We start from the raw sequence: 26350 nt of genomic DNA, 5'->3' as shown, positions 1-26350 counted from the left end.
GCAACGTTTGCAGGAAAAGTGCGTACGAGTTATGGACGGAGTTCAGTCTCCCCAGGGAGGAGCATGACGCCTCCTCACGACCCCGCTCTACCTTTTCCGCTGCACCAATGTCATCAGTGGCAGATGCTATCGACGCGCTCGATATATCCGCAGTCAGAGATGCGAGTACGTACCCCAAGTGAGGCCGCGCGAGTACCAGCCCGCCTCCTGAGCCAGATGCGGACGGTTGTGTTAGTAAAGGGCGCAGCCGAAGGGACAAGCCGAATGGAACCTCGGACAAGATCTCGTTGTGCAGCCACGTGGAGAAGTGATGGGCGGACTGCAGTTGGATAGGTGGCATGTGCCCAAGACACGCGCATTCATCAAGGTGAGTTTATCTATATATGCATGAGGTGTGCATGTGTGTGTGTGTGTGGGGGAGAGGAGAGGGGCGAGAGAATGAAGGGAGTTGAGAAACGTTAAGAGCGGATGTTCATTCAAAAAGCGGCCGGGAAGGAGTGGATAAGTAGAGAATGGAAGGAGAGGAGATGGGAGAACTCACAGCGGTGAGGAAGTGCCGGGAAGTAGATGTAAGTATGAGATAGTCGCCCCCTGATCCTCTCCCCGGCGATGTACTCCGCTTTCTCTCATCACAAAGGGACAGCGGCAATGCTGCGGCAAAACAGCTAGGAATGCGAAAGAGGGAGCGGATAACTTGCGCATAATACGGAGATACATCCACCAAACCAATTGTATTGTTGTCCGCCGAAGAGAAGAAACATGCATGCAAAAAATTGCCTTTGAGGTCTTGTGAATGTGTGTGTGTGTGTGTGTGTGTGTGTATATGCGTCGTTGACTAGACTCATCATTTCTTTGTGTGCACGTGCCCCCCCCCTTCCCCCCCCCCATTCCCGGGTAAGGGGGACGTGTGTGATTTCTCACAAACACATCTATGCATAGAAAAAAAAATAGCGAAAGAGAGAGAGCCACCGTGCACCGCTACACCCGCACAACACGTGATGCGGCAAAAAAAAAAACGTGCGCCGTCCGCCGGAAGCACCACCACAACCCCCCCCCTCCCAATTTTTTAAAGACACCGGCAATGCGTCCAGGCGAAAAACGTTGACATCACAACAATAAGTGAAAACCAGAGAGAGTGTCGTCCCCTCCAATGCACACACATACACACATACACAAAAACGCACACCGGCCACTGAGACACATACATGGATAGTCTTCCCCATGATGCATTGCAACTGATGTCCTCTCGACACAGCTGCACCTTTTGTCTGTATTTCCTTGTTGGTAGTCTTCATCGTTTTGGGGGAGGGGGAGGGGGGAAGGGGGAGATAAAAATATGCATGGAATAGTTATAGGCGCTAAGCGGTATCCACGGCCTTCTGCCCCCTAGACCCTTCCACACCAAATGGAGCTACTTGACTTTGCTAGTGTTTGCAGCGTTGCTGTTGTTCTTGCGGTACTGCTCCAGCTCCTCGTCTTTCTGCCTGCGAAGGGCGTCGATCACCGGTTCACCGAAGCCGCCCTCTGCTGTGTCGTACAGTTGGCGAATGAAAGGGTCGTCCATCACCTTATCCTCCTCGTTCAGCTTCTTCGGTGGAAAGGCACCATCGAAGGGGACCTTCCAGCGATCGAGATCCGCGTCACCGGTGCTGGCGCTGACGCCACCGCCGCTGAGACGACTCTCATTCGGGTTGCCAATATCCAGAAAGCTGTCGCGGTCGACCGTCAGCAGCACAGCAGCCCTCTCCGGATCTGCTTGCAGGTGTTTGGGGTCAAACGGGGCCTGAAAGAGAGCGAAACTCATTAGCGCGCGCCATCGCACGCTCTCCTGCTCGCTAGTGAAGACAACGTGAGCACCGTACAAGTGAGCGAGGTAGCGCATGCTACGGCACAGAACCTTCAGCTGCTGCGTGTCACCGCGGAACGCGTCGATCTTGTTGATGACGAGCACCGTCGGCAGCCCACTGAGCCGCATGCGCTTCAAATCTGGGTGGTCCAGCCCGACTGTTTTCTGCGCGCGGGACAGGATCTTCTGTGGGGTAGAGGAGCCCTTCGCCTTCATGTGCTGTGCAATCTCGCTGACCCGGTGATCGATCCGCCGCAACCAGTACGTGGCCGTCTCCCACGCCACTGCCAGGCCTTCTTCGCTCGCGTCCACCACCACGGCCGCAACAACGGCATGCACGTTCTCCGGTGTCACCACAATGTCCAGCAGCTGCGCGAACTGTGTGCCTTGTGCGATCTCCCAGAAGTGCGCCACCTGTGCCACGTTGCGCTCCGATCGACGGGCAAAGCTGTAGTCAAGCGCCGTCGTCGCCTTCACCCGCTTCGCGCCGGTCCCACAGGAGTTACTCTGGAAGGAGCTGTAGATGCGATGGAGAAGAGTCGTCTTGCCGCTGCCAGAGGCTCCGACAATCACCAGGCTCGTCTCTGTCTGATCGGCGTTGGCATCTTTGACGTTTCGCGTAATGTTTTGCCAGAGATCCTTTGTTGGATCAATTATGATCCTCGGATTGCCATCAGCAGCGGCGTTGGACAGGGCCTCGGAGAGTTCAGGCAGCGGTTGAGGTGGAGAGACCTCGCCTTTCACAGATTGTGAGTCCTGTGATATTTTCGGTGCCGGTCGATCTTCAGCGGAGCTTTTCTGCTTACCGCTGCTGGACGCGTTACGTTTTTTATCAACTGGCGACTCTGCCATCCTCGCTTCCCCACTTCGCCTCAGCAGCTGCGAGAGAGGTCGGGCCAAACCGAGCACATGAAAGAGCTTGAACTCCGTGCACACAAGTAAAAAGAAAACGTGTACGTCCAGCGGAGAAGAAAAAATAGGGGAGAGGGGAGTCCCTTCACGATTTGTGATTCCGTGGGGGGGGGGGGGGGGGGGGAGACAGTCTCAGGGTCGGTCGTGCACACAGAAAAAAAGCTGCGCGGTGGGTAAAGGCAAGTAAAGCGAAGACACGGATAATGGAAGAGGGGAGACACAGCAGCTGCGCGCTTCACTGCAAGAAGAAGGTGCGAGAATCGCTGTACACACACACACACGCGCGCGCGTGTGTGTTTGGAAAAAAAGAAAGAGTACCAGAGAGGAAAGAGGAACTAGTGAAAATTGTTGACGAGGGGGGCGCGGGAGAAACGAGTGGCGCCACAATGCGCGAAAACAAAAAGCACACACACATGGCCTCCATCATCTGCAAAGGGGAAGAGGAGCAGTGCCGTGTGGGGAATAGGCGGCTGTGCTGAAGCTCTACGGATAGCCGCGAGACACACATCGGTATTGGTTTCCTTCGCCCCCCCCCCACCCCTCCCTCCCTCTCTCGCGGGTGCCTTGAGTAACAGAGAGGTAAAGGGGAAAAAAAAGATGAGCATAGGGACCGCAGCGCCAGTAGAGGCAATGCCCAGCAGCCACAACACTGCACAGTCCTCCGTCTTTGATCCCTGGCCTCACTCCTTTTTTTTACTTTGGGGGAGGGAGTTGCGCGAAGTCGTGCGAGACAGCCGCAAACCCACACAAACACTGCCATCCAACATCGGTGTAGCAGCAGCCTCTCCAGGAACCTCGATACCCCGCGTCTCCGTTTCATTGAGCCCACCCCCACATGGACTTGCGTCACCTAGTGAAGAATGAGCAACGGTGGTGGTGTTTCATCATTGCTGATGGATTTTCCGCTTTCTTTTTTTTTCCCTCGAAGACTTTTGTTTGTGTTTGCGGGGGGCGGGGGCGGGGGTGGCGGCTAATGTCGCCTGATAGCGTTTACAGCGCCAACAACACGGAGGCGGCATGCGACGTACAAAGATGAACTCATTTAAAGAAAAGAAAAAAAGAGCATGGGATGAAAAAAAAGGTTCGTTCCACACTCTCAGAGCACAAGTCCTCGGCTCACCTCACCTCACCTCACCACCCCCCGCCAAACACATACACATACAAATACATATACAAAAGAAAATCGCTGGAAATACGCCGTGCAACGGGGTGAGGAGAGAGTGCGGGCGAGAGAGAAGTGCAGCAACCAAAGAATGACGACAAACGTTTCGAATCAGAAAAGAAGTCAACAGGGAGAGGAGGAAAGGAGAGAAGTGAGGACACAGCAACCAGAACAAAAAAAAAGGAGGGACAATCAAACAAAGGAATAGAGTGGTGTGGATGTGGATGTGGGTGTGGGTGCGCGCGTGTGCCGTTGGCCGATGCTGTGTGAAAACTCACCTCGAGGAGAAGCGAAACCATTTATAAAAAATGGGATCGAACGCGGAGTTGAAGCAAAACAGACACACACACACACACACACACACACACACAAGGGGAACGGGAAGAAGGGAGCACATCATCGACGTGAGAGAAGCGGAGAGGGAACGGGAGGAGAAAAACGGGGCAGGGGGGGGGGGACAAAAGAAAACAGCGAAAGTCAACGCGCGGGAAAAGAGAACAACCCTGTGAAGAGGACCCGGAGGCAGACAAGACTGCAAAGACGGACTGTCAAGCCAACAGGCCCATAAATACACGCACAAACTCCTACATCTGCCGCACACCGCCAATAGACAAAGAGAAATCACGGGAACTTAGTAAGATCAGGGGAAGGCACAGGACGTGCGGTTGCGCACGTAGAACACGAGAAAGTGGTGTGCATGCAGACACGAAAAAAAAAATGTGGGAAATATTTTTCTTTGAGTAAAGCAAACGAGCACGCAGAACACGAACGGCAGGCAAAGAAAACACTTGAGAGCCCCTTGACTGGCACCCTCTGCCCTAGATCATTCAAGAGAAACTAGCGAGGTGGCAGACTACAGACCCGTGGGAACAACAAATTTAAGAAGTACCATACATGGATACACGTGTGTTGTGTATATGCTCACTCGTCACCACCACCCCCTTTTTTTTTTCAGCTTCTCAGAAGGGGGTGAAGAGCCAAACAATCAAAAATTTGCGTCTTAGGGATGGAGGAAAAAAAAAAGGGGGGTGGTGACGAATGAGAGGCCTCGCGACGCTTGAGCGCACAAACGGAAGGGGGAGAAATAAAGGGGAGAGAGGCAGGGGAAGAATGGAAGAAAAAAAGAGCGACACAGAGACGCCCGGGAGTGAGGAGGCGCACATAAATGACTCGCTCATGGCTGAGCGTCGCACGGGACTGTTTAAAAAGCGGCAGAGAAATTCAGGAGAAAAATTATGGGGAGAAATTGGGGGAGGGGGAGGGGGGGGGAAGAAGGGAGGGGGAGGGGGGGGAAGAAGGGAGGGGCATTCGAAAACAATTGTCGTCCAGAAATGAAAAATAAAAACGAAAAGTACGCTGCTGTCTTTTACATCCCCCCCCCCACACTAGACCACCCCCCCCATCACCATCTGGTTCAACGGGCAGGAACGTGTCCGCTGGTGCTGAGGGGGATTCGGATACAATAGGAAGGAGGGAGTGTAGGAGGGTAAGCTCCGCGGTAGCCTCGGCATCAGCGCTTTCGCTCACCAATTACCTCATCCAGTTTTTTATATATTTCCTATTCAGGCCCATCCCTACCCACAAACCGTCTTCTCCTCCTCCTCCCCGCTCTTCTTGTCCTCGTTTTATTCATTCTATCGATCTCGCTGGGATCTTGAACGAACGTATCCGTCTATGACGACGACGATAACCGACACACGGACATACGCATAAAAAGAAGCGGGGGAAGAAAGGGGAATGGCGGAAGACAAACGACAAGAGGGGGCGATCGGGGGGAGGGGGAGGGGAACAATTGGAAAAAGGAGGAGGAAGAATGCCAGCACATGGGCTTACATACCCCACCGAAAGATACTCAGGGTGAAGGAGAAAAACGCACACACAACAGCAAGAAATGTTTTGGTCCGACTGAGTACTCTGGGTGTCAGAGTGGAAGAATTACGGGTACATGTAATTTGCCTTTGCATGTAGGCGAGTTGGCAAAGATGCGAAAGCTATAATAAATGTGGGGACACCGAAGACAGAAATGAGGACGCATTACAAAAAAAAAATTGAACAGCTCAGGAAAGGAAAAGAAGCGAGAAATCCACCCCATCATTGGAGACATTAAGAGAGGGAACAGCTAGTTGTACAAGGGAAAGAGGACGGGTGGATGGGGGGGGGGGATGCTGCACGACAGGTGGGCTGTGGGGAAACGACGAGAGGCAAGATGTGATTCAAATACTTAAAAATGCCCACAGTGGCGGCACAGAAAAGAGGGAAAAAAAAGAGCATCATTGCGCCTGTACAAAACATGCGGCTCACGCGCAGAGCGACATCCCAACGAAAAAAAAAACAGGAAGAAGGAAACGCCGATGTAGATGTTTTATTCATTTATTATTAGACGCTCCTTCTGTCATAGGCCGCGCGGGTGCAACTCCACATTTCACACCATACCTCGTCCCTTTCACCACAGGACCATCGAGACGTGCAAAGCAACGCCATACACAGGCACCACAGTAATGCCGACGCGGTCAATGAGAAACGGGCCTTCACTCAAATTCTACGCACACGCCCGCTTCACATATCGCCTCACAGAGTCACCCCCCCCTCTCTCTCTCTCCACGAAGATAGTCGCCACCTGGCGCATCCCTCGAGTTGGCCATCAGGGCGATGGTGAGATGTCTCCGCGTCAGCTTCACACTTCACCCATCCTATGTGTGATACAAGCACCACGACGGTTGCAGGTCTGCTTCAGCACAACATCATCCCCCAAACCTGACGGCCGACACCTGTATCATTGGGATCGCCACGTCCTAACCACTTTGACCCCTTGGTGCGATCGGGGGGGGGGGGGGGTAACGACTTTATGAGCCTCACCGCGACGGTGAGGTATTTTGAGGTCTCTCATACCACGCTGAAGTGTGCGGCAACATGTGGGTAGTGCGAAAAGCGACAGTAGGGGAAAGGGGGGAGACGAATCAAGAGATCCTTGATTGTAGTCCCCCCCCGTTGTTGTTCCTTGACTGTTTGCTGTTGCTGTTGAACGTCTGTGTGTGTGTGTCCTCCTGTTTGTTTTCTTCGTTGGGCTGAGGGGGGGGGGGAGGAAGCAGGGCAGAAGGGGTGCAGGGGTGTAAAGGGGGAGGGGGGCAGATTGTGAACGCGAGCAAAACTTAAAAAAAAACAGAATCAGGGAGAAAAGAGGGATCAGAATACGTGAATGGCGGATCCCAACGACAAGGCAAGAACTGAAGAGGGGAGAAACAGGGGGAGGGAGGGAGGGGCGTCGGAGTCAACCCCACGCACTATCAATGGAGAGATGCAAAAAAAAAAAGAATGCTTGAGAGAGCAGAATGTTTCCATTGTGCTCATGTGTAAAAAAAAAAGCGTGTGTAGGTCTGAGGAATGCCTACCCGCACTAACGCAAAGAGGCACAGAGAAGCACACGACGGCGCGCACACGCACACAGAAAAAAAAAACAGATGCAGTCCGAGTGCCCTTAGTCACCAAAATAGGAAAAAAAGAAAGAAAGGGGGAAAAAGACAACAGAACTAACGAATTCGAAAACGCACAATATACACACCCACACAAATGCAGAGGTCTCCGGACCGGGGGGAGTAGAGACGTCAAGGACGAAACCAAAGCTGATATCACCCAAGAGACACATCCGTGCGAAGCGCCCAACACAGGGGCACAGAAAAGGGAGAGAGAAACACCCACACACACAAAAGCAATCTGTACGCCAAGAATGACGGTCCTTTTTTTTCAAGCCAAAAGAAAAAGGGATTCAAAACCCAAGACAAAAGGAGAAATGAACGGCGGGTGCCACGAGGGGGGAGGGAAGAGGAGGAGGGGGAGGGGGAAGAGGAGGAGGAGGAGGGGGAAGAGGGGGAAGAGGAGGCACCGAAGTGTCGAGAATTTAAATATGGAAAGGCATTTTATGTTTTTCTTTTCCTTTGGTGGGAGAAAAAGAGCACAAAAAAACGCACACGCGCTCAGCGAGAAGACGACGACAAGAGCGGCGGTCCCGGTCCCCTGTTGGATTTGTTCAAAGAGCACAAAGCTCGGAGCTGCTCTTGGTGGGTCCAGCAGCGCAAGGGTGGTGGAGCAGAGGCAGGGGAAGAGAAAGCCGAGGCGGCCCTCCGCCCCCCTCCCCTGAGGATGGGGTAGTTCCCCGGCGGCAATGGGGGGGGGGGGGGGGCAAGTGAAAACCGGAAAAGGCGAAAAGGGGGGGGATAGGGACGATTGGTGATGGAGGTGGTGATGCGCGTAGCCTCGAGCTGATCGAGTGGTAGTGAGCCCTCCCTCCCTTTTATACATGAATAGGATGCAGTCATTAGAAGTAGACGTGTGCGCACTGTAACGTGTTCTTTATCTTCAATAGACGCGCAGCCTGAGATTCCAGCGAATGCAAGAAAGCGAGGGAGAAGGAAAAAGAGCACGCCTATGGTTAACGGAGCTGGTGGTCAAGCATACGAAAAATGAGCACGTAGCACGCACAGTCGCAGAGAGAGAACGCAGGTGGCAGAGAGACATGAACACAGCTGACCATAAACATAACGAGTAGATCAGAGGGGGGGGGAAGAAGTAGGGAAAAAAATTACTTCAACAGGAAAAATGGGAAAAGAATCAGACGTGAAGGTTGAAGATGATGGGGTGAAGATCTGGCAGCGATGACGCCAAAAGGAGGAGCAGCAGCTGCTTGTGGTGTTTGGCGAGCCGCCGCCATCTTTAAGATGTGGGATGAGAGAGAGAGAGCGACAGAGACCCACAGGAGAAGACTGGTAGAGGCATGCGCGCATAGATAAAGAGAGATGCATAATACGCCGCACAGCCGAACAAGCATCTGAGTCGCCCTCGGAGGTGAAGGAAGCCAAACGAAGAAGAATAGACAAAGAAAGAAATGAAAGCAACGAAGTCGGAATAGCGTCGCAGTGTCAACATGACATGTGGATGGAGTGTCGTGTGCATATTTGGTAGTGTAGTGCGGTGTGGGTAGGGAGGGAGGGGGGGGTTCTCCGCCTAGACCCACCCACCCCTCCCACCTGATAGAGGAATCAGATGTCCAGAAAGAAAGAGCACATTGCAACACATACACATACATGTAAAAATGAAACAAGCGAGTAAATGTTAGAGAAGGGAAAAGAGAAAAAAAAGAGAGAACATGAAGGGAATCACCTCATGTATACCAAAGTACAACCCACCTACAAACACCATTCACGGAAGGCCATTTTTTTTTCTCTACACGGGCAGACATGTGAGCGTGGCAAAAATAAGGGGAATAGTGTCGAGTGTATACTTTGTGTTCTCAGTGTGACCGCTCTCCTTCCTCCGTGCCTCTTCAACATTCACCTCGTCTTCTCCCAGTCTACCGTTCGTGTGAAGCCGCTCCTAGCACACCCATTATCGGAGTAGTCTGCGTGTGTGTGTGTGTGTGTGTGTGTGTACGTTTGAGTTCCCTGCTGGAAAAAAAAAAAAAATTGAGCTACAACTGCATACAACTCAAAGAGACGATTTTTTTTTCTCGGCAACGAGAGAGAGCATAGTGGGCGCCGGTGAACAAGAACAGTAGAAAGAGGATTAGGAAGGAGACGGATGGCGCACACACACAGACACAGACACCAAGGCGTCCAGCCCACCAGCGCCCCCTCCCCCCTCTCACACTTTCCGACCCACGAGTAAAGACCCAATGCGAAAAAAAAAAACATGGGGACATCACCAAAATACAAAAGAGAACAACAGCAAATGAATACAAAGTGAAATAAACACATTGGCAAGAAAGACTCCACCCACCCACCCTCTCTCTCTCCCCCCCTCCCCCTGTGACGCGTGTGTACGCACACACGCACGCACGCAAACACAGACGCGCGCATGAACTGATCATGAAGACGCAGATTTTCTTGTTTTTCCTTTTTCGAAAACACGAAAAGAAAGTGAAAAGGAGACAACACAAAATATGAACAGAGAGAGAAGCACACATGCCCTCACACCGGGGATGAGGACGAAGAGAGGGGCAAGCGCGCCATGTGCTTTTCTGTTTGAGATGCGTGGAGGGAAGCAGTACAAACAAGAGGGTGAGGGGGTAAATATTGAAGTACACAAACGGGAAGAAAAGATTGGTGTGTGTGTGTGGAGGGGGGGGGTAGCGAGGAGGGCTCGAGTGGAAACATGAAAAGGGGAATACCAACACAACAACCAGGGCGCATTGCACCACAAAGCTACCCGACCTCTAAAACTGGGGAAAAAAAGGAAGGGAGGAGGGAGGGTGTCAGGGAAAGAAGGGGGGCAGGGGAAAGGAACGCAAAGAGCGAGACGCTACCGCAACTCAAGAGACGACAAGTACAGAGAGAGAGAGAGACAAAGACACGCACGAGACAGAAAAAAGGGGGGAAGAAGACAAAATAGAAGACACAAACCGCAACGCATGGATGCAGACGCCCCTGCACGTACGCACACATCAACTACTCCCCGGCGACGAAAAAAAAAAGAAACCAACCAGCCAAAAAACGGATGTTTGAGAGTCATCATGCCATTTCAAAAGTCATCAGAGTGAGGGATAAGTGGGAGGAGGAGGAGGAGGAGAGGGGGGAAGGAGGAAGAGGAAGAGGAGGGGGAATCAAAGAACATTTTTCGAGGCAAAATGCATACTAGTAAGGGTGTGAATAATTGTGTGTATGCCTGTGAACATGTGGGAAGGGGGGAGGGGGGAGAGGGGGAGAGGGGGCAGGTGAGTTGTCAGAAGAAATCTGACACAATCATGCGTGTGCATCTGCCCCCCCCTCCCTTTTTTCCCTTGAGGTATTCAAGTCTCTCTAGGATACAGACCGCTACCATTACAGCGAGCATGACCCACCCCGTGCACCAAAAAAAAAAGAAGCAGCAGCAGCAAAACACGCTCAATTTAAAGGAAAAAATGGGGGGAAGGAGGGAGGGAGGGAGAACAAAACAGGGAGCACGGATTTGGAGGAGGGCAAAACTCTTCTGCCCGACATCGTACCTGTGGAGAAAAAAGCAAAACAAGCGATGAGTATGACATCATCATCACAAATGCCAGAAGAGAAGAGAGCAACCCCTCCCCGCCACAGATATGAAAATTAAGTGCGAGATAAAGAGGTAATACCTACAGAGGAGAATCGTGAGGAAACACGGGGGAGGCAATGTCATATATAGCTGCAAGTCCACTCAACCCTCCCCCTCCCACGAGACCTCTGAGCTGCGACGCCCCTGCTCTCTTACAGACCTCGTTGTCTTGCACTTATGGGCCCGCTGCACCTTGGGAAACACCGCTTATTCTTGACAGAAGATCTCACACACTTTTTTTCCTTCTGTCTCCCGTGGGTTAGCCCTCCGTCGGGGGCACTCGCGTCGGTGCCACGAGCGCTGACGTAGTAACCGCCTCATCCATTTCAAAGCTAAGCAGGAACATCTCTGCATTGCCCAGCCTGACTGCCTCGGTGCAGTCGAGCAGGTCCTCCTCCGCGTACGAGCGCCAACTGCCCTCCGCGCTGTCGGGCAACAGTGGTCGCAGGTATTCATCCGAGGCGCACACGGAATTGTTGTCGACTTTTATCATGGCACCGCAGAGCTGCGGAGAAAATACAGAGTCACCCAGGGCAACGTGAGTGATGGCCTCTTGCCGGCACATCTCGTGCGGCGCGCAGGCAGGGTCGATCGGCATCACGCAAGGCATGCTGACCTCGCTGTCCACCACTGCTTTGGGTGGCACGACAGCCGGGGCAGCCATGAAGAGGTCCAGTAGAGGTAACCGCGCCGGCTTCATGTCCTGCCAGACGTTGCTACGGCCGAATGTCAACCGTGCAGACGCAACTGAGGACGACTGTGATGAGAGCATGGGGGAGCATGTAGTAGACATGCTGCCTGATGAGCACGGAGAAGTTGCGCCGATAGACTCATCTGGTGTGGGGCTCGGCGATGAGGAGTAGAGGGACATATCAGGCGACAGCAGCTGCCAGGGGTGCGTGCACAGGCTAATACTCTCGCTCGGGCATAGCACAGACTCGATCTGCAGGACTGGCTCCGGCTCCTCAACCTCCTCAGCGTATAAGGTAGGCAACAAGAAAAGCCGTCCTTGCGAGGCAAGCGTCGTGATCAACTGGCTCTCGCGATCGCGTCGCTGGCGACGCTGCTCCTCGACGTAATTCATGTTCATCTCACGTATGATGCTCTGCGAATCGCTGCTGAAGAGGAAGAGGGAATTGAGAATATTGCCCACGCTGCGCAAGTGTGCCTCGCTAGAAATCCCGCCCCCCACCGGTTCCTTCATCATCTCCTCCAGTCGCTCCTCCAGCGACTTCCACTGTTGTGTTATGATGTGTATGTAGCGGGCCTTTCGCTGCGCCATCGATGAGGCTGAAGCCAGCATGCACGACGCACGCATCGAGGAGCAAGTGCGGCTCTCCGACTGAGGTGCTTCCATCCGCATAAACGAAACTGCGGGTTGTGAGCGCAGAGATTGGATTTCTCGGCAAGCCGCTTCGCGCACAAGGGAGCGAAGAGCATAGCGCATCTGCGACGGCACAGCCGAAGATGCCTCCTTCATGCCCTGATGCCAAGCGGCATGCTCGTCAGTGTGATGCAACTCGTTATCACGGCGCTGGCGCTCGCACCACTCTGGAGTCAGTGGCTCCCGCTCCCGACTCCAAGCGAGGCTGCCAGGAAGAGCCAGCACAGAAGGAGACCGGGGCGTACCAGGTCGCGTTGAAGAAATAGTCGTCGCGTCCATCGGCGGTGACGCTCCAGCCGCAAGCGCCGCCGTCGTGGAGGGGCTGTAAGGTGCATCGCTGAAGGTGTACTGGCTGCACTCCTCCATTTCTGACTCGTAGTCGTACGGTATGCACCCGTCGTCTGCACCGCCCTCCTCCGCGGCGCTTGTCAAGGCGGCGTAGTGTCGCTCTAGAGAACCCCTCCTGTCATCCCAGGACTCGGAAGCCTCGTCTAGGCTAGGAACAGAGAGGTTACATGGCAGAGCGCGGCGCAGCTCCTCCGCGAACTCGCTTGACGTTTTGGTAGCAGCGACAGAAGCAACAGCAACCCCTGTGGGCGGCGCCGAGCACAAATCGGTCAGGCCCAATGCGTGCTCATCCGCGGAGGTGGTAGGGACTGTGTGAAATGAGGATGTGCGCGCCAACGTTGGTGTGTCAGCAGAGCTAGGATGCCGGTCACTGAGGGCTTGAGACTCCATCGCCATGGTTCTCCGAGTACACACACACACACACACACACACACCTCAGCCCGAGAGGCAATTTAGTAAGCAAGGTGAGATCCCCTGAATAAATTTGGGTACCTGTACTTCTTTTGGCGCTCGCTTACCTTGTCCTCTTCCCTACCCTCTCTCGCTGTGATGATGTGCACGTGTTGTTTTTTTTGCGTACAGAGGAGATGGCTGGGAGTCTTTCTTCCTCTGGAAGGAGGAGAGGCCCCGTCTGTATTCTCCTGTGAAAGTGAGCTGCCGACGCGGAGCACAAGGGGGGAGGGAGGGGGGGGGGCCTTCTCAGCGTGTGTCAGATACACACCGCACAGAGAGAGAGATATATATAAGTGGGGGGCAGCCAAACGAAAAAAAAAATACAAAAACACAGACAACGAAAAAGTGGTGAAAAAAAAAGAGCGCAGCTCTGTGCTCAAAAAAAAAAAAACGCGCACAGCAGCAACAGACGCACGCCCGATTGAAGGCCGGTGTGGGAAGAGGGGAGGGGGGGGGGGCGAAAAACCACCAAGCGAAGAGTTATGCAGACGATTCAAACAGAACGGCTACGAGGAGGAGAGGGAGAAAAAAGGGAGGGTGGTGAAGCGGGTGGATACAAAAAAAAATGATGAACAAGAAACAAAAAAAAAGAAGTAACTAAAAATTGAGTTGATACAAGAGGGTGGGCAGAGACGTGCTGTCGACGCACAAAACTGCTTTGGGGGAAGAAACAGAAAAATAACTAAGCAAACGAAGAGCAAAAGGAAAAGCGAAAAAAAAGTATTGCAACGAAAATATGTATATAATCGAACAGACAACGCGAATGTCAAGTGTAAAAAAAAAACAGGAGAGGATGGCAGCCTCTTTGTCGATCTCCCCCTCCCCCCAAAGTGGTTGATTGACGTGGAGGTGATGGATGCTGAAAGCGCTCTTCCAGTGAATTGTTGGCGGTGGTGGTGGTGGTGGTGCCTATGTACGTGTGTCTGTGGTGATGGACGCACTAGTGGCGACGTACAGCAGTCGCGCAATTGCTCAAGAAGTCCACAATGCTGTCACTTTGAGAGACACAGACGCTCGGCAGGCACGCACACCGAAGACGTACACAGTAAAGAAGCGGGAAAGTGAGCTGAAAAACAAAACAGGACGAGTAAAACTCACGAGAAATGGCAACACCAAATCTTTGAAAAGACAACCGCAAAGAGAGAGAAGGCGAGAATAACGCGTAGAGCCACTCGCGGCGATCAGACCTGATGAGCCTACAAAGCAGAAAGTTGAGCAGAAATTTCCGAGGAGGAGAACAAAACAAAAGGATGTATACGCACTTCAAATAAATCCCTCTCTCCGCTCTGTTTTCTTTTCGTTTTTTTTTTTGGGAGTGTGTGTGTTCGGCGACGAGACTGGCTCCTTGTCGTGTTTACAGGTGTGTATGTGTATGTGTGTGCGTTGTCATGTGTCACGTTCTTTTTGTTTGCTTGCAGCCCACTGATTCAAATGACCGTCGAGTGTGTTCTAGACTTGTCGCCGACCGTAAAGAAAAAAAAAGAGGGGGAATAACACAAGAAGAAAAACCGACAAACCAGAGTTAGAAACACAAAGACACAAAACGTTTTTTTTTTCCAAAGAGAGAGAAGAGACGCACACGAAACAAGAACGAGAGATCACATGCCCGTCGTGCGGAGAAGGGGAGAGGCAGAGCAGAACGGAACGGAACGGAACGGAACGGAGCGGAACGGAACGGAACGGAACGGACACACACACACATACGCTAATAGCACCCTCAAAAAAAAAAGAAGAGGGTGATAGACTACAAAACAAAAAGAAATCGAGCAAAAAAAAAGCACAGACGTTGTGCAGTGCAGGCCAGCAATTGGGAAGAAGCGGGGGAGGGGGGGGGCTTTGAAAAGAAGAGAGAATCGGAAGCTCGGCCACACAGAAAGAAAAGTGAGGGGTATACAAAAACTCCAGGAATAGAAAAAAAGAAAGGGCAGCTCTTTTTTTTTGGGGGGGGGTGTTTGAAAAAAGAAAACGTGGGACGATGGAGAGGTATAAAAAGAGGTGGAAGAGGTACTTACTGATACTAGTAGTCGTAGTGTAGTCGTAGTTCTTGTCAGACTGAGATTATTTTCTTTTTTTTTGATAGGTGGATCAAACAAATGTGTGGGTGTGTGTTGTACGTGTATGTGCGTAAGAGAGAGAGAGAAAGACAGAAAAATAGAATCACACTTCGGTGTCTTCTCCCTCCTTTGAGAGCGTGTGTGGGTGTGGGTGTGTGTGTTGTTCTGGCCTCACCTTTATGCTACTGCTACTGTTATTCTTGTGTGAATGTGTGTACCGATTTCTCTTTGTTCATAAAATTGAATGTGAACAGGAAAAAAAAAGATTGCGTTGTACAATGATAGCAAGTCCAATAGAAGGCGAAGCGTGCGTAGCAGGCACAACTCACTTGTCATCAATTGGGTTTACTAAGGCAAGGCTCCTACACATACAGGGAAAAACACGTTTTTTTTTTTGTGTGGGGGGCGGGGGGAGGGGGTCGTCCCCTCGTACCTGAGGAAATTCGAGCAGCAATACACCCCACTGCACTGAACAAACCACACAAACCGAAAAATAAAAAAAATAAAAAGGAAAAAAGGATATTTCTGTGCGATGCACTAAAATAAGCCCGTGTCTGTGAACTCCTTTGTCTTTGGAAATCTCCTTTTCAACTTTTTTGTGTGGCTTTTGGGGGGTCTGTCTGTCCGTCGTATCTGCTGGAAGACCTCCTATGCGCCAATTCGTTGAGTGCACCACCGGACTCGCTAAAAAGGTCAGAGCGCTTGTGTGTGCGTGTGTGTCTGTGTGTGTGTGTGTGTGTGTCGTTGTGTGTAAAAAGTAGAAAATGTTTCAACACTTTTGGCTGTGAAGTTGACTGTTTTGCTTCTCTGTTCGTACCAGACTGTGCTCCGCCAGCTCGTCAGCTCGAGTCTCGGCCTCAATGTGCCTGTGAGTTTGCCTTTGTCCCTTCACTTTGTCTATTTTTCTATTGGAAAAGAATCAACAGAAATAAAAGTGGGGGGAAACGCACGTGCAGTACACTTTGATATCGCAATGGAACAGAGGACACTCGAAGACGAACGAAGCTTGGAAAAAAAAAGTTGGACGAGAAATTAAAACTGCGTGTTCTTGTGCAACCGTGCGCTGCGTTTAACGCTGTACCCGTCACGTTCAGTACCGCTTGCCCCTATTGCCTCTATCACTCGCTTTTTTCCCCCTTTCCTACACCGCCTTTTTTGAGTTAGAGCGGACGGCGTTTTTTGTGTGAGTTGTGCGTATGCCAGTACATATACATATATATATATATATGTAAGTGTGTGTGGACCTTCTCGAGGTGTCGACGCAGCCGCTGCTCTGTCGCACTTGAACACGCGCGGACCCGCCCGCCCCCTCCCCCCCCTGTGAGGAAAGAAAACCTCTCCTACCAAACAGAAAATCCCGCCACAAGACACACAGAGACACACACTCGAAAAAAAAGACGCGATGAAACAACGGGAGCAGGGGGCACGCAGCTTGGGAGTCAGAGGTTCACCTGAGTAAGTACCCCTCACAGTCAGTCGGTGGTTTGGCCTGTTACCCCCCTTCCTCTTTTCGTTCTTGTCCCGCCCCCTCTCCTTGGCTTAGTACCTTGCACCCAAAAACTAGACACCTCTTGAACCTGTGAACTTTGAAGCAGGAAAAAAAGAGGAAAAAGGGGGCGGCCGTGAGCTGTGACCTTTCGCTCCTCTGAGTGAAAACCTCAACGAGGGGAGGGGAGAGGAGGGAAGGGGAGGGGAGAGGGGGGAGGGGAGGGGAGGGGGGTGAAAAAACAATGAAGCGGTGTGAAGGTGCGCAATAAACGAAGAAACACAAACACGAGTTGAGATTTAACAAAACAGAGAACGTGAAAAATTAGAAGGGCGCATAAAACCGAATGTACGTAATCGTATCAGCAGCAGCAGCAGTACACCTGGATGAACAAAGAAGGAGTGGTGAGGGAAAGGGGGTGGGAGAAGATGCAAAGCAATTTGCGTGGTGTCGTGTTGTCGATTAGCAGTTGAGAGAGGAGCTGTGCGTGTGTGCGTGTGCTTCCCCCCCCCCGCCGACACAGACAGGCAGACAGGTGAAAAGAGTTGTAGGGCGAAAAAAACTAGGAGAGAGAGGCGAAGGAGATGTGATTGAAAGAGCGTGGGGGGAGGGGAACACAAAAAGAAGCACAATAAAAAGAAACGCGTTAGCCAAGATGTGGGGAAGTAGAGGAGAAGACGCAGACAGAAAAACAGAGCGGAACGTAATATAAAATATTACACCATAAAGGAACCGTATCCGGGGTGGAAGAGAAAAGAGAGAAGGGGAAGGAGTGAAGGAAGGAAGGAAAACTGCACAAAAAAAAAGAGAGAAGAGGGGCCCGAATGACAAAGAGCAGTGGGAAGGAGGAGGAGGGGAAGGGGGGGAGGGGGAGAGGGGGAGAGGAGAGGGGGGGGGAAGGGAGGGGGACTTGAGAGCAGACAGTAACAAATGGAAGAAATAGAACACAAGAGAGAGGTACAGGAACAGAAGTTAAGGAGTCGAAACCCGACGTGGAGGAGACAACAATAAAAATACTGTTCAGAAAAGCACTGACTCAGACACGTAGAGAGACGCACACTCGACGAAGTATGTACTCCTTGACTGACAGGGGGCCGAAAGCTGCCCACAAGTACACAAAGGAAATAAGAATAAAAAGGAGAAAAAGGGAGGGACGAGAGAAAACTCGCGGATCGTGTTGAATGATCACACACAAGAGGAAGACAGCAAAAAAAAAAGTGGAACTAAAAGAAAAAGAGGGGAATGAGAAGGGGGGAGAGTTCAAAAACACAGAACCAACCTAGAAACGGGAAGAAAAAAAGAAGTTTTTCTAATTGTTTTCCTTTTTTCAACTCCCTCTTGAGCGGAGGAGGGGGGAGGGGGGAGGGGGTGAAGATCAACACCCAAATTCGCAACAAGAAACGAGAAACGAGAAGAAAAGAGGGGAAAAAGCGCGCAGCCAAAAAAAAAAGCACGGGGAAAAGCCAACAAAACGACCGACCAAAGGGGGGCGGGTAGGGGAGGGGAGGGGAGAAAGGGGAACAGCGAAAGTGAAAAAATCCTCCGCAACGGAAGGGAACGAGACGGTGAGACGCGTCTGAGAGGGGAGTTTTCCTGTTACGACGAACGAACAAGGGAGGGAGTGGAAGGGCGTACGCGCGCTCGATTTGAAGGGGATGACGAAGGGGGAAGAGGAATAGAGGAAGGAAGGTGATATACAGAAATCGACCTCAGAGGACCAGATGAGGGGGCATATATGTATAAATATATATATATATATAAAGGAAAATGAGAAACAAGCAACGTAGTGGGAATTAAATAAAAATGAAAACCAAACGAAAAAAAAAACACCCGGTCAGAGACTCACACAACAACACTAGCGAACCACCACAGGAGGAGCAGAAGTCGTGCAACACGAAACAGTCCAAAGGCGAGCGCAGGCGCCCTTTGAAGACGCTGATGAGCACGGAAGAAAACTCTCAATATCACACCAGGGTGTAGAAAAATAGGGAGAACGGCGAGGTAGTACGCTGGTAAATAGAGAAGGCAGAAGAGGAAAAAACACACAGTGGATGAGATGAATCTGTCTTCGCCACTAATTGTGTGTGTGGGGGTGCGTGTGTCCTTGTGCCAAAAAAAAAAAAGATGGCGTGTGCGTGTGTGTGATGGTAGCTTGAACTCTGTGGGGGTCGCTTGCGTCCGGTCCCACTTTCCGTAGTCCTGAAGAGAAGCAGGGATGTCGAAGAGATGATCCTTGCCTTTTTACTGATAATTTTGACCGTGAGTGTGTGTGTGTGTGTTGTGGCTACGGCTGTCGCTGTGACTCGTTTGGTATTGTAATTTTTGTTTGTTTTTCCCTTTCCTAATGCACCACTAGACAGTACATGTATGTGTATGTGTATGTGTACGTGCGTGCGTGCAAGAAGGGACAAAAACGTGTGTGAGAAAAGAAAGGAATGGGTGTCATACCGAAACAGACATCATAGCCGCAGCGATGATGTCGTCGCCGATCATAAATAATAACAAAAAAAGAAAGGCATCAAAACGAAAAAAAAGGGGGCGCGAGAAATGAGAGACGAATGAAGAGTGAACAACATTATAGAGATAATATGAGCCATACAACCGCTAACGAAAGAGTTGCACGACGCTCCAATTCATCACCGATGTCGCGTTCTTCATGGAGAGAGCGGGGGAAAAGAAGAATTGCAGATGAGCGCGCGCGAAACGAACTGGAACAACCCTCACGCTACCTTCCCCTGCAGATGGGAAGCAGCCAGAAAATTGATCTTTGATAGACATAAGCGCAAAAACGAAGATGGAAGCGGGTTGGCCAGCACTCTTTTATGTCAACCTGCAGTTGGTATGTCCCCTTACGTAACAAAAAAGATTTCTCTTCCCCCCCTCCCCCCGCTGCTACAGATGTCAGCATGCCGAAGACGTGCTAGCCTTCTCGAGGAAGAAGAAGAACGAGTTCGGTCGGTTCTTACACGGTGTGGTGTGTGTGTGTGTGTGTGTGTGTGCATGGGGGGAGGGGGGAGGGGGGGAGAAGGGGGCAAGTAAATACAGGATGTACACTCTCGCCCCCTCCTCCCTCCCTCCGGTCCGCGCGCTGCCGCTGCGATATCATCGAATATTCTTGGCCACGTGAAACGTACGCTTCACTAGTGCTGATGCAAAAGCGAATTCGACAAAAAAATCGACAATGAAAGGAGGCAGGTAGAAATAGAGAGGGCCTAAAAAAAAAAAGAGGGGAGGGTGTGTGTGAGGCGACGGATGCAGCGAGAACCCAATACACGAAACAGCGACGAAAAGGGAGAGGCAACTGCCAGGCATGGATGCCCCCACCCCCCCCACCCCCCCCCGAGGAGAACCAGACAGGAAAGTCTTCCGTAAAATAAAGGAAACCGCCGCCACTGGGGAGGATAAAAGAAGAAGGAAAGGCGGACACCAGGGCCACTGTGTCTAACTTGTACATCATCATCTTCACTGTGCAGATCATGCACACATCAAGAATACTGACAGAGAAAGTGAGGCGCCAACGCGCATGAAAGCGCAGAAAAAAAAGGAGCGCGAATGCGCAAACATCTACTGGAGATGCTGGTGAGGCGCACATGCTGTCCAATGCAGCGAGTGCCAAAGGAGTGAAGATCGGCAGAGTCGCTGCACCTTGTGTTGAACTCTTAACGGCTGGCTCCCGCTGTCTAAAGGTGCATGCGCTTTTCACGTTGAAGGACCTCATCCTCCTCCGCCTCCATCCTGGTAACAACGATAGATTCGACTAGTTTATCAAACGCAGCCTTGAAGTTATCGCTATGGTAGTCGAGAGATGTCTCTAGCACCTTGATCTTCTCCAGTCCCTTGGGCATCGGAGGCATTCCCTCTCCTGGCGAGTGCGCTGGGAGCGTCGAATGGTGGGCAAAGACGAGGCAATGCTTGTCAGGGACGCGGATCGCGAAGTTCCCTTGTGAGTCGAGCTCTGACTGGTTCACGGCGAACGTCTTGTGCCACAGCGACAGCTCCTTCTCCCCGTTTTTCAGCCCTGGATTAAAAACAAAGATGATGCCATCGGCCTTGTTCGCCACAGCTGGCCAGCCCGCCTGGTGCTTGCTGTTTCCACTGAGGTCCCAAATTTGCACGACGATCCGCTTTGTCTTAGCATCGCCACCGGAAAAGACGACTCGGCGATCGGTGAGGCTCATGGAGTCGAGTTCGATCTCCGTCTCTACAATGCGAAGTGGATTCGTCTCATAGTATTTGCTGGTTGGCGTCTCACGCGTGCCGCTCAAGAAGTTCGTGATTGTCGTCTTGCCACTCTTGACCGGGCCGACAACAATAATCTTGACCGCTTCCGCCATCACGAACGCGGGGACGGGGGGGGAGAGGGGGGGAGAGAGGGGTGGAGGGGTGGCCCTTGGCCCTGGAGATGTTATCACAGAGTAGCTGCTGAAAAGTGCAAAATGGAGAAGACCAAAAAGTGCATGAAAAAAGGGGTGAGATTAGGGGGAGGGGGAGGGGGGGAGGGGGAGGAGAATTCACTTATTAGATGATGATGCAACCGAGAACCCCGTTTTGCGTTGACTGTCTCGAATGCATCAAAGAGGATACCTTCGAAGTGTGAGAATGCACAAACGAGGGAGAAATGGGGGTCCATTTTTATCCAAACGGACCGCACGCACACACGTGTATGGAGAACGAGCCAAGGCGCCCGTGTCTGTTTTCGTGAATGCACGGCAGGTGCCAGCGTGCACGAGTAGGTGGAAAGTGGAGGTGCGATCATGAAAGAAATGTGCAGAAAGGGGGGGTTAAAGAGGAAAAAAGCAAAGCCAAGGCGCCAACAAGAAGCGACGTGGAGAGAACTCAGACAGAGATTTGCCAACGTGGACCTCCAAAGGACAACAGCGACAAAAAAAAAAGCAGAGGAGAGAGGGGGGACGAAAGAGGTGCTGCACAGGGCAAACGAATAGTGTCCATCCTAAAATATATCATGTACATCTGCAAGTGAAACGGCGGGCGGTATCACAAGGAAATCGAAAATGTGAAAAGCGGCAACAGTATGGGGGGGGGGGGGGAGGGGACGAAAGAGGAAAGCGGCTGGTGGCGCAGGGAGGGAGCGCTGCCCACTTCCAGTAGAGGCTATACTCAACCCTTACCGAGCTGCTTCTTTGTAGCGGGGTGGCGGCCCTTTCTTCTCTTGATGTTCTCCTGTACAGGCGACATCTCCAAGGAGCCAGAGCCGCGCTTCTCCCACGCGTAAGTCACGGGGTACATCAACGGGTTCTCGCGACTCACCAACTCACTACCCCACGCACACATGCGGTGTGGGTCCACCTCCTTCAGAAGCCGTTCAAACTCTGCCAGCTCTGTCGGCCCTATGGAGGGCAAGGGTGGCGCAGTTGTGGCGACACTGATCCGAGCCCATTGCGCGTCCCAGCTCCGAATAAAGTCCTCGTGGGTCGCAGACCACTGACGCGTTGTCTCTTTGGTTGTGATGGCTGATCCCGCCCTCTCTGTGACATCACTCAAGGGATTTTCCTTCGCCTCACTGTTCTCCTCAGTGGATGCCCGAGAAGGGTTGAGTGGCGCTGCCGCTGTTGCTTCGGCCCAGTCATAGAGCCCACGGCGAAGCAGGAGGTGCCGGCGAAGGTAAGGCATGACCTCCCCTACCGGCACCCGGGAGACCGAAGAGACATCAGAGTGCCCGATCGACTCCACCGAGATAGACATACTGCGAGTCACTTCCGAGGACGGCGCCACAACCGATTGAGGTACACTGTGGACTCGAGACGAACGGCCACTAGAGCCCGCCGCTGTGATGATCTCCCCCTCCAAGATAACGGAGCCCTCACCCGTCACGTCGGTAGCACCGTCAGTGGCAGCGCCATTATTGGTTGACAGTACGACACCAGGGGGTCTGTCGAGTATGGTGGCGCGCAGACGAGGCCATCGATAAATGGCACTCTTCAAAGAGGGCCCCCAACATTGCGCTTCTGAACGCGGTACTCTCGAGAAGGCAAGCGATGTTATCTGCTGAGCCGTTGCTGTCACCACACCAGACTTCATTGCGGCGGCAGCGGAGGGGAAACTGGCCGACACGCTGCCCGATTGTCGCTGGCCGTGCGCGAACTCACACACGCTGTCTTCCACCATCTGCATCGATTCCAAAGCATCGTCGCAGATGGCGGTGTAAAAAAGATAGGCAAAGGAGGTGCCGGCCGCCATGGAGAGATCCATTGACATGGACACAGTTGTGGGGCCGGGAAGCATCCTCGAGGGCAGGAGGACCTCGTAGTAGAGAATCGCCGGGTTTTCCGCTGCGTTCGTGCCATCGGCCACAGCGGCATGGATAAGCTGCTGAAGAGTGGCAGTCGAGTAGCCAGGGTACATGGCCAGCAGAATGCGTACCACCTGGACTACCGGGATGAACCCACGCAGCGGCGGCGGCGGCGTCGTCGTCGTCGTCGTCGAAGGCTGACCTGCTGCTGCTACTGGTGGTGGTGGTGGTGGTGGTGGTGGTGGTGAACGGCCGGCAACGTCCAGTTGGTGGACTTGGTCTTTAGAGAGGTTCCTTTGACACTCCCGCCGCAGCGCCTCCAGAGATTGTTGTTGTTCCTCTTGCGCTGTTGCAAGAATATCCGCCTCGACTGCACGACACAGCCCCAAAAAAACAGACCGCTCGGCTCGAAGCAGCTGAAAGAGTACATCGCATACGCTGCCGCGAGATGCATGACCGTAGGCATAGGTGAGGGGACCGACACCCATCTGAAGAGAGGCCTTATCCAGCGCGTAGGTCAACTGCAACCCCTCCGCCGGCAGCTGGCCAATCTCCTCAGTGAAACGCAGAGTATGCAGCACGTAACGCAGGTCCCACAAGGATGTGCTGGCAACTGATTGGTCTCGGGCCTTGGAGGCCCCGCCAGCGTCGCCCCTAGTGTCCGTGGGTGCTGCCATCCGGTGTGTAGATGCATCACTCGACCCCCGCCGAGCCCGCACCTCCTCAAGGAGACGCGCTCGCGTCATCGAAGGGAAAAGGTGGGAGCTGCCATTAAGCCCGTTCAGCCAAACGACCAGCACAAATAACGCGATGTAATCCTGAAAAGGCATGAACGCGGATGGCACTGTCACGACACCCTCTCTGCGTGAGCCAGGACGTCCTCCAGTTCGCAGGCGCACCTGTTGATCCTCATGCTGCTGCTGCAGAAACCACAACAGTTCCTCTCGCTGGGAGAGCAACTCATGCACCAAAACCTCCGCCACAAGCGGATGCAGATGCAGGAGACGAACAGCGTTGCGGCTGCGTAGGTGCAGAGGAACGTCGGAGTGCAGACCGTGTGGCGGTGCCCATTGTAAGACTGATACGGGAGACCGCCAGCCCTGTGCACTATGGGAAAACGCTATGGGGGAGACACTGCCCACATCATGACCTCCTTGCAAGCTTCTCCTGCACAGCAGGTGTAGAGTCTGCAGCATAGTTGGCTTGACACCGGTGCGCTCAGGGTCAGAGATCCCCAGCAGCTCCTGCAGCTCATCACGCAACCTCTCTCCGGGTAGGAGGCGCCGTGCCTCTTGCGCCTCGCTCTCCGTACCCAGTGCCACTTTCGTATGGTGGCCCCTGGGCGTTCTTCTACCCTTCTCTGGCGCTGCCTGTTCAGAAGAAATAGTCTCTACTGTAGCGGCCGCAGGCGCGAGCGATACTGCGGTCTCGAATGAGTAAGTCACCCTCGACTCGCTGTCCTTGCCCTTTGCCGAGGGGCGCCACCGAGTCTCGCCCGCCTGCCACCCCTCGCCCCCATAATATCTCGACACTTTTTGTCTATCTTCAACTTCGCCCTCCTCCAAACTGGCCTCACCATCACTTTGCACTTGAAGCATCGTCAATACCGTCCTTCGCGCCACCTGCAGATCGCGTTGCAGATGCCCCACCCATTGCAGCACCTTCACGTAATCGCGCTGGAACAGGTGCACCTCCGTCGCAAGAGCAATATTATGTTCATGTAAGATGCTAAGGCGTGCTGAAAGCTCAATAGACTGGCGGGCGTAGCGGGCATTGAGCTTCAGGAGTGACTGTACTTTGCTCTGCAGACTCTCGTGTTGGGCGCGCAAATCGCGCAACTGGACCTCAGTGCGCTCCAGTACGAGCTCCCTCTCAGCCCTGGCAATGAGACGTTGCACATAAGCTGCGTCCCGCCGCTCCGGTGGGCGAAGCGGACCATTATTGGAATCCAGCCCCAGTATGTCTCGCGTGGTGGCAGCGGCATCCCTCGCAGGACTTAATCCCTCACAAGCGCCTCGACCGCCATGACCGCCGCCGCCGCCGCCGCCGTTACTGGACCCCGCACCGGCCACGGAGCGAAGCGCTGGGAGTTTGGAGGTTGCGGCTGCCACCATCGTGACAGCGACGCTTTGCTTGCCGGAGACGACGTCTTGATAAAGATGGTGGTCCAGCAGAATCTGCGTCAGCTCCACCTGATGGCGAAGAACGTCCTCCAGGTGGTACTGGTGGCTTTTCTGCATTCCCAGCTGCGACTGGAAGTGGTCACGCTGGACTGCGGCCTCCTCTACTAAAGCAGCCATGCGGGTCTCAGTCATGCGAACCTTTTCGAACGCTGCCGAAACAGCGTTTTGCTCCTCCGGCGTGGCACCGGCAAAGTCGCCACCACGCCCATTCGCCGTTGACGAGACGCCACCCTTCTGCAATGACCACCACTCTATCCGCATCCGCCCCTGCTCCTCCCGGAGCTCATCGAGATGATCGAAAAGGAAACGGAAGAGTTTTATCAAAAACGGACGATAGACGCCAGCGTTGGAGGCGAAGAGCGCCAAGGCAGCGCGTGCCAGCTCCAGCTTTGTCGTGGCGGCGCGAGAGTACTCAACGCACGCACCCGCGAGCTTCTCCGCCGGCCACCCGGCGCCTGTGGAGTCGGCAGGAGAGGGGGAGAGCTTCGGCGGGGTTGATGCACCCGATGTGGAGACACGGCTCAGTGCAGACTGTGGTGGCGTTGCCCAGAGCAAGGACGCCGGCCCATCGCCCTCGTCCGAGCTGGCCTTGGCAGGGAGTGAGTCCCATGGCTCGAGCACCTGTTCAAGTTGTTTCAGTAACAACTCCGACATTATGTCCGGTGGTGAAGAAGAATACAAAGACGGCGCGCCTAAGCCGCCTCCCGTACGTATGCCGTTATGAATATGCCTGTGGGTACGATGCAACGCAACAACGTCTGTATCTGTGTAGGTGTACACCGGCCATGTGGCACACGTGTGAGCACCACAGGCACAAAATACATATAGGTTGGGGTGGGGGTGGGGGTGGGGGTGGGGGGGAGCACAGAGAATCGGAATGCGGTGAGGAGAAATGATGTGATGATAGCGGAATCCACACAGCCACGCACAGGGAGGAGCACGAGCCAAGCATGTCTGGAGACAGGAACTATCTGCCTCGCTCCACTTGGTGGTGGTGGTGGTGGTGTTGGTTGGGAGGGGGGGGGGGTAAACAGGAACAAAGAGGAAAAGAGACGGCCGCGCTCGAGCAGACACCCATCGCATCGTCAGAGGGAGACAAGTATTCAAAATACATAATCCCGCCCCATACGTTTCACTCAACACCCCCTCCTGTACCCCACTTCTCATCGCGCCAGTACAACACACGGTTCCTCAAATGCAATCCATTGCATCATGG

At 53.0% G+C, this 26350-nt stretch overlaps 4 protein-coding genes across 4 annotated transcripts; all 4 read right to left on the bottom strand.

The window, feature by feature from the left end:
* Positions 1–1411: 1411 nt before the first annotated feature.
* Positions 1412–2698, bottom strand: JKF63_02693 (uncharacterized protein; the record flags this gene model as incomplete). The annotated part of the gene is made up of 1 exon (XM_067898717.1): positions 1412–2698. The coding sequence occupies one exon, from the start codon at positions 2696–2698 to the stop codon at positions 1412–1414; it is 1287 nt and encodes a 428-aa protein (XP_067754874.1).
* Positions 2699–11235: 8537 nt separating this feature from the next.
* Positions 11236–13104, bottom strand: JKF63_02692 (uncharacterized protein; the record flags this gene model as incomplete). The annotated part of the gene is made up of 1 exon (XM_067898716.1): positions 11236–13104. The coding sequence occupies one exon, from the start codon at positions 13102–13104 to the stop codon at positions 11236–11238; it is 1869 nt and encodes a 622-aa protein (XP_067754873.1).
* Positions 13105–20381: 7277 nt separating this feature from the next.
* JKF63_02691 (uncharacterized protein) lies at positions 20382–21035 on the bottom strand (the record flags this gene model as incomplete). The annotated part of the gene is made up of 1 exon (XM_067898715.1): positions 20382–21035. One exon carries the CDS (start codon positions 21033–21035, stop codon positions 20382–20384), a length of 654 nt encoding a protein of 217 aa, XP_067754872.1.
* A 784-nt stretch (positions 21036–21819) lies between these two features.
* Positions 21820–25788, bottom strand: JKF63_02690 (uncharacterized protein; the record flags this gene model as incomplete). The annotated part of the gene is made up of 1 exon (XM_067898714.1): positions 21820–25788. The coding sequence occupies one exon, from the start codon at positions 25786–25788 to the stop codon at positions 21820–21822; it is 3969 nt and encodes a 1322-aa protein (XP_067754871.1).
* Positions 25789–26350: the final 562 nt, after the last annotated feature.

The sequence above is a fragment of the Porcisia hertigi genome, chromosome 32 (genome assembly GCF_017918235.1).
Source record: "Porcisia hertigi strain C119 chromosome 32, whole genome shotgun sequence".
Taxonomy (NCBI): Eukaryota; Euglenozoa; class Kinetoplastea; order Trypanosomatida; family Trypanosomatidae; genus Porcisia; species Porcisia hertigi.
Note: the sequence above shows the minus strand (reverse complement) of the source record. Positions and strands in the feature narration are given on the sequence as shown.